Raw genomic sequence first — 10,851 nt, 5'->3', positions numbered from 1 at the left:
CTGAGGCAGGAGAAGCACCATGAGTTTGAGGCCAGCCTGGATTACACAGTGAGTTCAAGGCCAGCCTGAACTGTATAGTGAGACCCTGTCTCAAAAAAAACCCCAAAAAGCAAAAAGTACACTGAGGGAGATGAATCACAATGTGCTTTCATGGGTCCAGTGCTGGAACTTATCACCTCAGCCTGTTAAGCAAGCAAGCACTGCTATGAGATACGTCCTCCCCAGCCCATTTTATTGTGAGGCAGGGTCTCACTAAGTTGCCCAGGCTGGCCTTGAAGAAGACTGGCATACTCTTGCCTCAGCCTCCCAAGTCACAGGATTATAGGTGTGTGCCACTTTACCCAGCAAAATGTTTGAAAGTGGAAATCTCTGTTTAATAAGTAGCCCAGCTCAGTGGCACACACTTGTAATTCTAGCTGAGCCGAGAGGATCTCAAGTCAGCCCGGCCTGGACAATTTATCTAGTCCCTGTCTCAAAAAGGGCTGGATGTTGCTTGGGGATAGAGCACTTGCCTAGTGTTGTAGCATGTGTCTAGATGTCCCCCAAAGCCTCATGCAATTGTGGGTGGGGCTTTTCAGAGGTGGCTGGGTCTAGGGTGTGTGACACTGGGATCAAGGCTGTGTGTTATTGGCCCACTGATTGGTTTGGCATAGTTCCAGGTGTGGACAATGGGAAGGCCCCCCTGGGTGTGGATGGCACCACCTGAAAGGCAGGTAGCCTGGAAGGGATAAAAAGAAGAGGGAGGCTGCTGCTGCTTCTTTCCTGCTTGCTGCCTTCTGCCCACCATAGTTGGTTTCTCCTCTATGAGGCTACCCTGCCTTGGAGCCCGCTGACTGTGGACTGAAACCTCTATGAACTGTAAGCTACAATAAACCTTTCCACCTTTAAGTCTGGGTGTCAGCAAACAAGAAAAATAACTGTCTCAGCAACAAGAGAAGCAACTAAGATACCTAGCATGTGGGAGGCTCGGGGTTCCATCTGCAGCACTGTGAAAAAGAAGATGATTTAATGTTTTCTTTTTTTTTTGTTTTTTTTTTCCGGTACCGGGAATCGAACTCACGACCTTGAGCTTGCCAGGCAGGCACTGTGCTGCTGAACTAAATCCCCAGCCCTGATTTAATGTTTTCATAGCACCAGGGATGGAACCTGGAGCCTCACACACGCTGGGTGAGTGCTCTACCCCTGAGCTGCACCCCAGCCCCAGGGCCCATCCTTCCTGGGACATGAACCCTACACTCTCCTTCCTACATAACTTGGGTACTCTTTAGGTAAGGTTTACTGGGGTTTAATGCACATAGAGGAAAATCTGCAGTTTTAGAGCTACAGTTCTAAATTGTGCTGTTTTATCTACTTGCAGTGCTGGGGATCAAACTCAGAGCCCTATAAGTGTCATCAAGCGCTCTGCTAAGAGCTCCAGCCCCAGGCCTGTGTCTTTTATTTTATTTATTTATTTATTTATTTTTGTGGTGCTGGGAATCAAACCCAAGGCCCTCCTTGTGCATGCAAAGTAAGAGCTCTACCACTGAGCCACCTCTCCAGCCCCTGGGCCCGAATCTTGATAAACAGATCTAGTCTTGTGAGCACTGCTGCTATGAAGCTACAGAACGCTTCCATCACCAATTCTGTTTTGCCTTGTTTGAGACAGGGTCTCACTATGTAGCCCAGGCTGGCCTTGAAGTCCTGGCAATTCTCCTGCCTCAGCCTCCCGAGTATCGGGGAGTGCAGCCTCTCAAGTGCCACCATGCCTAGCTTTACTACAGGTTTAATTGCTTTTCCTTAATGGCTAATGACACTGAACATCTTTTAATGTATTTATCTGCCATTTCTACGTTCTCTTTGGTAAGATGTCTGTCATGACTTTTGCTGATTTTCTAATTGAAATAATTTGAATTTTTATTGTTTTTTAAATTTTTTAATTTAAAAAAATTTTGAGACAGAGTTTTGTTTTTTTCTTTTTCTTTTTGTCTTTTTGAGACAGGGTTTCACCATGCAGTTCAGGCTGGCCTTGAACTCACTTTGTAGCCCAGGCTGGCCTCAAACTCACAGTGATCTTTCTGCCTCAGCCTCCTGAGTGCTGGGATTTCAGGTGTGTGTGCACGACCACGCACGGCCTTGAACTTTCTAACTGAACCTACTTTTTGAATTTACTATTTACACAGTCAGCTGTGTGATCACAATCACATGTGTGTGACCACAACACAATCATGTTGTGTGTGAATCGTGACAACTGGTGGCAGTGGGAAACAATGCTCCTCTCTTGTTTCTGACCTTACTGCACAAGCGTTTATTCGTCCACCATGAAGCCTGATCCTAGCTGTATGTCCACAGACTTCCTTTACCAGGCTGAGAAGGTTTGCTTCTAGTCCTGCCTGGCTAAGAGTTTTGATTAAGAAAGGATGAATTTACTTAAAGCTTTTTATCAAGTGCTTTACAAAGATTGAGATGACCACACAGTTTTTCTCCGTTAGCAAGTAAATGTGATTTTTTTTTGGTCTTTTTGAGATAGGATTTTGCTATTTAGTTCAGGCTGGCTTTGAACTCACTTTGTAGCCCAGGCTAGTCTCAGACTGGCAGTGACCCTCCTGCCTCAGGCTCCCAAGTGCTACAGGCATGTGCCAACACGACCAGCCCAGTTAATACGATTTATTTCATAATTTTTTTTTTTTCATAATTTGTTTATGTTTTGTTTGGTTTGGTTTTTTGGAGTCAGGGTCTCCCTATGTAGCTCAGGCTGCCCTTGAACTCTGGGCAATCCTCCTGCCTCAGCCTCCTGAGTGCTGAGATTACAGGTGTGCAACACCACGCCCAGCGCTGTTTGATATTTGTAAAGTTAAACTAACCTTACCTTCTTTTTTAAACTTCTTTGGTCACACTATATTTCTCTGGAGGTATAGCTAACTGATTTAGTGATATCTTTCAGCGCGAGTGTGTGTATGGGTAACATGCACCTATGTTCACGAGGAACATTGGTCCCTGTTTGTTTGTTTGTTTGTTTTTGGTACTAGGAGTCAAACTCACAACCTCGTACTTGCTAGGCAGCCGCTGTGCTGCTGAGCTGTATCCCCAGCCCTTTTTGTTTGTTTTGTTTTTGATACACGGTTTCATTATGTTGCTCAGGCTGGCCTGGAATAACTATAACTCCAGAGAGGCACCACGGCGCCCTTAGAGTCTTCCTCAGATTTTGGAATTAGAATTATATTGGCCCCCAATGTAATTTCAAGGTAAGACGTATTGAAAGATATTCTTTCCTCTATCTTCTGAAGAAATTTTTTTTCTTTTTGGTACCAGGAATTGAACTCAGGGCCTCACACTTGCCAGGTAGGCGCTTGGGCCACTGAGCTATATCCCCGGCTTCTGAAGAATTTTGCATAGAATTTGAATTACTCTTTTTGGTATTTGATCGATTTCACCAATGATAGCACCCGGTACTGTAGTTTTCTTTGTTCAAAGTATTGTTTTTAATAGACCTTTTTCCTTGGTTTTTTGACACAGGCTCTTTGACAGTAAAAAAAGAAAAAAATTTAAGTAAAAATTTCAAAAGCTAATCTAATACTTTCTCTCTTCCTTTCTTCCTCTTTCTTTCTTTCTTTCCTTCCTTCTTCCTTTCCTTTCCTTTCCTTTCTTTCTTTTTCTTTCTTTCTTTCTTTCTTTCTTTCTTTCTTTCTTTCTTTCTTTCTTTCTTTCAAGACAGGGTCTCACTGTATAGTTCAGGCTGGCCTTGAACTCACTTATGTATCCCAGGCTGGCCTTGAACTTGTGATCCTCCTGCCTCAGCCTCCCTAGTAGCAGCCTGGCTCTTTTTCATTCTGGAATTTTTTTTTTCCCCTAGGAATTTTTCCACTTCACTTACCTTATTAAATTTTTGCTGGACATGGTGGCACACCTGTAATCCCAGCACTCAGGACGCTGAGGAAGGAGTTCAAGGCCAGCCTGCACTACATAGTGAGACCCTATCTCAAAAAAAATTTTTTTTGGCATAAAGTTTTTCATAATATTGTCTTATAATTCTTTTAACATCCATAGGATCTGTAGCAATAACACCTACATTCACTGCTGATATTGGTGGGTTTTTTTGTTTTGTTGGGTGTTTGCTGCCAGGGGCTGAACTCAGTAGGACCTGGGGAACCAGGCAATGTCTCTGTCGCTCAGCTCCGGCCCTGGCCAAAGGCAGGTTGGTATTTCTTTTTTCCTTAATCAGTCTTGCTCATAATTTATAAAGTTTATTCATCTTTTCAAAGAACCAAATTTGTTTTCATTTGCTTTGTTAATTTTTTCTTGTTCGCTTTCTAGTTTTCTGATTTCTCCTCTATTAATTTCCTCTTTTACTTAATTTGCATTTACCTTATTAGATTTTTTTGTAGCTTCTTTTTTTTTTTTTGATCTTTTTGAGACAGGGTCTTGCTATGCAGTTCAGGCTGGCCTTGAGCTCACTTTGTAGCCCCGGCTGGTTTTGAACTCACAACAGTCCTCCTGCCTCAGCCTCCCAAGTGCTGGGATTACAGGCATCCGCCACCACGCCTGGCTGTAAGATTTTTTATTGCTTCTTGAGGAAACACTTTAGATAACTGATTTTTCCTTTCTTCCTTTTTATTTATTATCATTATTATATTTTGGTATTTTGAGACAGGGATGTCACTGTGTAGCCCCGCTGGTATTGAACTTGCAATCCTCCTGCCTCAGCCTGGCTCCTTTCCTTTTTAATTATAGCTTTGTACCTGAGCTGGCCATGGTGGCACATGCCTCTAACCCCAGCATTTACAAGGCTGATTCTGGAGGATTACTAGTTGGAGGTCAGCTGGGACTACATACAGTGTTCAAGGTTAGTTTAAACTACGTAGACTCTGTCTCAAAAAATCAAGAAAAACCAAACCAAAAGGAGAAATCCCCCAAACCAAAAATAAAGATCCCGACTTGATGTGCAGGCCTGTAATCCCAGCACTTGGGAGGCTGAGGCAGGAGGATTGCCAGGGAAGCACACAGCAAGATACTGTCTCAAAAAAATTTTTTTCTTTTTTTAAAATTGCCTTCTGTATCAGGCCCTGGGATAATTGCTGAGGGAAATAAGAGTAAGTCTTCAAGAAGATTGAAATGTAGAAGAAAGAAAGGCAAGAAAACAATAAGATCATGTGACAAATGATGTGATAACTCAAGACACACTTAGGCCCCTGCAAGGGACAAAGGCAGTTAGAGAGGGTTTCTTGGAACAGGTGCCTTTTTTTTTTTTTTTTTTTTTTTTGGGCCCCTGGGGGTTAAACCCAGGCCCTTTGCACAGAGCTACATTACCAGCTCTTTTTATTCTTCTTTTATTTTGAGACAGGGTCTTTCTAAATTGCTTAACTGCCTAGGCTGGGCTTAATTTGTGATCCTCCTGCCTCAGCCTTCCACAGGGCTGGGATTTATAGGCATGTGCCATAAAGCCCAGCTGGAACAAGTGCTTGTAACTTGCATTCTGAAGGACAAGAATTTGGGGTCTCTGGGTAAAAGAGAAGGGAGAGAGGAAAGGGTATGAGGTCCCTTCCAGATAGCAGGTCATGTCCAGACTTGGAAGGCTGTCTAAAGCTTCAAAAAACAAAGTGGTTCATGCTGGGCATGGTGGTGCATGCCTGTAATCCCAGGACTCTGGGAGACTGAGCTAGGAGGTTCAAACATCTGAGCCCAACCTGGGTGTCTTAGTTACTGTTCTCTCATTGCTGAGACAAAATACCTGATCCCCAAAGCTAAAAGGGGAAAGGTTCACTTAGCTTACGGCTAGCAGTGGTTCAGTCCATAATCGGCCGGCTTCAAGGCCGGGTGGCTTCGTGGAGAATAGTTTGTGGAAGGCAGAATGACCCAAAGTGAGCAAGAGGGGAGACAAGCCTCTTTCTGTCCCTCAGATTGTACCCAGGCTACTGGGATCGGGGTGGTGCCAAACCAACCAGTGGACTGATTTAGTAACCACCCCCCCTTAATCCTAGCTCTGCACCATCAATCGGCCACACACTCTAGATTCAGCCACCTCTGAAAAAAACCCTACCTATGACCGCATGAGGCACTGGGGGGACATCTAGATATAGCCATAACACAGGGCAATTTAGCAACTTAATGAGACCCTGTCTCAAGATGAAAAATAGTAAGGGGCTGCAATGTAGCTCAGTGTAAAGGCCTTGGGTTCCAATCCCCAGTACTGCCAAAAACCAAAACCAAAACTAGATAGTTCACAATGAGCAGAATATAGGAAAGTGTGAATTTGGCAGGGGCCTTGTTTCTGCGAGGTCTCCTATTTCCTGGTAGTCTTGGAATACAGGGTCTTGTTATGTAGCCCAGGATGCCCTTGAACTCAGCGATCCTCCTGCCTCAGCCTCCTGAGTGCTGGGATGATGTGTGCACCACCACACCTGGCATTGTTTTTTGTTGTTGTTGTTTTTTTCTGGTATCAGGAATCGAACTCACGACCTTGCGCTTGCCGGGCAGGCTCTGTGCCGCTGAGCTAAATCCCCAGCACCACACCCCCTTTTTAAAAAAAAAAAAAAAATAGAACATCTATATAAGTATTTAACTGGAATAATACAACTTTTTAGAAGTCTTTTTTTTTTTTTTTTTTTGGTACCGGGAATCGAACTCAGGATCTTGCGCTTGGCAAGCAGGCACTTATGCTGCTAAGCTTAAGTCCCTGGTCCAATATAACTTTTTAATATTTACAGTTTACCCATTTTCTTCAAAGAAAGAACAGAGTCTCTTGGTTAAGCCATCCTGAATAAAGAAAAAAAAAAAAAAAAACTACTTCAATAATGGTTCTGGGAGTGATGTGAGCTCTTCAAATTAAACAAACACACAAAAAGCTGGAGGACGGAATTACAAAACATCCACGCTCCTTTTCTGACTCAGGGTCTTGCTATGTAATCCCAGCTGGTTTTATACTCACTGTGTAGCCCAGGCGGGCCTCAAACTTGCAACCCTCCTGCGTCAGTCTCCTGAGTGCTGGATCACGTGTGTGGCCCCATGCCTGCTCCCCACATTTCCCAACTCTGATTTTGTTTGGTTTCAGGTGGTCCGCCTTGGACAGCAGGACACCGTGCGTTTGATGGCCTCATGGTGGCTTATGATGGTTCTGACTCAGAAGCCGAGTCGGAGCCTGCGGGAGGTACAAATGCTGCTGGCCGGGTGGAAGACACTTCCAGTGTGGCCGGGCCTCCCAGGCAGAGTTTTGCATGTGGTGCTGGGGATTTGACACAGAAGAGGGCACAGTGCATGGAGCCCAGTCCTTGTGCCAACCCCTCAGGAGCAACGCCTCCCACTGGCTTGGCTCTTGGGGAGCAGGCCCAGCTCGTGCCCCGGCCAGAGGCTGCAGTGGCCTGGGAAGGATCTTGAGGCCACCACCCCAGCCTGGGCGCCTCTCTGCCCCTCCTCCCTGTGGACCAGCTGTGCCCTGGCGGGCCCACACCCAGCAGCTGCCCACCAGGAGCAGGTCCAACCCGCCTGTGGTGCCTCCACATCACCCTTCTGGGCTCAGGATGAATCTGCTGCCGCCGGTAGACACGGCAGCTCTCTGGAAGGGAACAGGAGTGAAGAGCACGTTGTCCCCAACACCCCACAGAGGCCGAGACAGCTGCAGGCAGTGAGCACAGGGCCAGACCAGGGCCGTGCGGTGAAGTCCACAGGGTGTCCCTCGGCTGCACCCCAACCCTGCTCTGCGCGGTCCCCGGGGTATCCGAGGGGACCCAGCTGCATCTCCAGCGGTGTCCCGTGCTGGCCAGAGGCCAGATGCTCCTCTCCATGGGCAGAATCTGCAGGCTGTGGACGCGGGCTGGGGCACTGCCTACAGACCTGCTCGCTGCACCCGACCGCCATTGAAACAGGAAGCCAGCTCCTGGGTGGTCGGAATCACAGCTAATTTCATCTCAAAGACCACAGCGTTTTCTTATCAGGGGGCTTCAACTCCGAAATCAAGGCTTGGGACACCAGCGCCAACCAGGTGGGAGGAGCTACAGGGCAGCTGTGCAGCCGGCCCTGGACATCCTCTTTCTGTAGCCGGCTCTGAGCTCCTAAGCAGCATGGAGCAGCGCGAACTCCTTGGACCACGCCAAAATTGCCTGGGACTTGCGGAGCTCTGCCAAAATTGCCAACCAGATTTTCCACAGGGGTACTCCTGCCCAGCTTGACCCTGCACCGGCAGGAGCCCGCGTTCCTGGCGCAGACCAGCGGCAACTATCCAGACCTCTTCTAAGCCACGTGACCCTACTGCCTGAGCGACAGCAGCGCTACCAAGGGCACAGGGTGTGGGCCGAGAGTGCTCCCCATGTGGTGACCTCCTGGTGACTGGCGGCTCCGATGGCCAGGTCCTCTTGTTCAGCTTTCGCGCTGCTGGCCTGGCATGCACATGAAGGCCTGTGAGCGCACCACCTGCCACCCCGTGCTGCCTCCATCCTCGGCACCTGCACTTGGGGAGGCACCATGAAGATCTGGCACTGACAGCGGCCCAGCCTGGCAGCAATCCTCCTGCCTCAGCCACCTCATCTGGCTTACTTTTCAGAATTTATCTTCAGGAACTGTCTGAGATAGGGACCATGTTTAATATGAAGGGATGTTCAAGGCTATAGTTCTACTGAAATAGGACAGAACTTTAGCTTCTACCCATGGGGAAGTGGCAAAATAATTGATAACATCCTGAGGATGGGCTATTAATTAAATAGAAATGATCCAGAAATAGCATGAAGGGGTCAGAAAAATGCAGGATACAGATATATAGAATGTGTTCAATGATATCCATGATTTATTTTTATGCCCTCTGTATCTTCTCAAAATTTTGACAGTCTACTATGTCTACAAAAGGGACTTTCAGTGTTTTCTTTTAAATCAGTAACATGACGGCAGAGGACAAAGCTAGAAAGACAACTAAATGACCAAGGGTTTGGGCATTCTATTGCATCAAGACTGACCTAAATGATCTGAAACTCTACATCTTTTGTGGTAAAGGCTGAGGGAAGTGTCAGGAATATGAGCTGCAACAAACTGAGTGTCTGCTACGTGCCAGGACCGAATAGGTTTATTATCCATATTTTACAGTTTTAAATATTTGTATATTGGGTTTTTGAGACAAGGTTTCACTGTGTAGTGCAGGCTGGCCTTGAACTCACAGTGATTCTCCTGCTTCAGCCTCCCAAGTGCTGGGATTACATGCATAGAGTTTTTAAAAAAGTGATATAATTGACGTTCCAACTCAGTTTGGTGTCAAATCTCGATCTTATTGGACTATACTAAATACAGGCTGGGCGTTGTGGAGCACACCTGTAATCCTAGCGCTCGGGAGGCTGAGACAGGAGGACTGTCCAGAGTTCAAGGCCAGCCTGAACTACGGAATGAGACCGTCTCAAAAACAAAACAAAACGAACCCTCCCGCCAAAAAAAAAAAAAAAAAAATTCACTAACAAATCCTGCAGAGGATTTTCAAAAAGTTAAGGGCATCATAATGGTGCTATCCAGTTTTGGTCCAGGCAGTAGAGAACATGTACAGGTGAAATCCCTTTGTCTTTCCTGAAGATTGTTAGATCTGTACAAAAATCTTTTCCTGGACAATCTGCTTGCCTTCCACAATATATAATCCTCATTGTCAGACACAAAGACGTTTCATGATTTACATTATGTGTAACACACACACACACATACACACACACACTCCTAGCTCTTTCCCGTGCCTTAAGCATTTGGCCCGGCACAGTGGTGCCCACCTGCAATCCTAGCATGGAGGCCGCCAGCCTGGACTACAGTGAGTCAGTGTTAAAAAAACAAAACAATGTCCCTCTACCCGCTCAAAAAGGAGAAACGTTTCTTTTTTGGCGGTGTTGGGAATGGAACCCACGGCCCTGGCACGCTAGGCAAGCTCCGTACCACTGAGGTCCATCCTCAGCTAAGCCATGTGCTTTTGCACCAATAAGGGACCGCAGGGTAATTAGTAGTTCTTTGGAATAGAAACCGTGCCCCACAGAACTTCCAGGGCGTCGGGCTGTCAGCGCACGTGCGCCGTTGCCCTGCCCCGCGCCGTTCCCGCGCAACTCGGAGCTCAGATTTTAGGACTGCATTCTAGGTTGTGTTCAATCGCATCCCATCTCCCGCACCTGAGCTTCCCTCGCCTCCCTCCTTCCCAAACAGACCGCGGCGCCAAGAGCCGGGAGGCGTGACCTTGGCCCATCGGCTGCGAGCTCGCGGCGTGACCTTCCGCGAGGCCCCGCTTTCCGACGCCTCGCGCGGCCGGACCTCCGGGTCTGCGCCCGGCGCCCACACCCGCGCCTGCCCGGCTTCCCCTGCGCGCGCTCCGCACCTACGCTACTGGCGTAGTGGCCGCCGAGCCTGGCGCGCCGCTCCCGTCTCAGCCGTTCGTTTACACCGCGCGGACGAGGAGGGCGCGATTCCTGAACGCGGCCTGCGCTGCGAGCGCGCCGCCGTCCCGCAGCCCGGCGCGGCCTTACGCCGCTGACGCAGCGCGCCCAAGATGGCGGCGCGGTCGTCGTCGGGGGTGGCGGCGAGAGAGGGGGCGGCGGCGGTGGCGGGAGCGGCAACGGCAGCCGTGACGGCGGCGGCGGCGCGGGGCCTGGGTCGGGGGGAATGAGGCGGCCGCGGCGGGCCAGCGGCGGAGCCGTGTAGCGGAGAAGCGCTCTCCCCTCCCTGCTTCCTTGGGGCACGCCGGGGGCGCGCGCGCGCGAGGCCGTCCGGAGCGGGCTCCCCACCCCTCGACTCCCGCGACCCGCGCCGCACCCGCACCGGGCCTGGAGGATGATGAAGCTCAAGTCGAACCAGACCCGCACCTATGATGGCGACGGCTACAAGAAGCGGGCCGCGTGCCTGTGTTTCCGCAGTGAGAGCGAGGAGGAGGTGAGG

General features: G+C 48.6%; 1 protein-coding gene and 1 pseudogene across 1 annotated transcript in view; both read left to right on the top strand.

Moving 5' to 3' along the window:
- LOC102011910 overlaps nt 1-9,094 on the top strand; it is an 11,596-nt pseudogene extending 2,502 nt beyond the window's left edge.
- Nucleotides 9,095-10,579: 1,485 nt separating this feature from the next.
- The window catches only part of Nudt3 (nudix (nucleoside diphosphate linked moiety X)-type motif 3), an 86,561-nt gene continuing 86,289 nt past the window's right edge, over nt 10,580-10,851 (top strand). Inside the window, exon 1 of the mRNA XM_005389524.2 lies at nt 10,580-10,845. Within this exon, the coding sequence (XP_005389581.1) occupies nt 10,747-10,845 (99 nt within the window). The 5' untranslated portion in view covers nt 10,580-10,746. The remainder of the gene's footprint in view (nt 10,846-10,851) is intronic.

Source organism: Chinchilla lanigera, unplaced genomic scaffold (assembly GCF_000276665.1).
Source record: "Chinchilla lanigera isolate Chin_1 unplaced genomic scaffold, ChiLan1.0 scaffold00036, whole genome shotgun sequence".
NCBI lineage: Eukaryota > Metazoa > Chordata > Mammalia > Rodentia > Chinchillidae > Chinchilla > Chinchilla lanigera.
The sequence above is the reverse complement of the archived record's forward strand: the minus strand, read 5'-3'. Positions and strand labels throughout refer to the sequence as shown.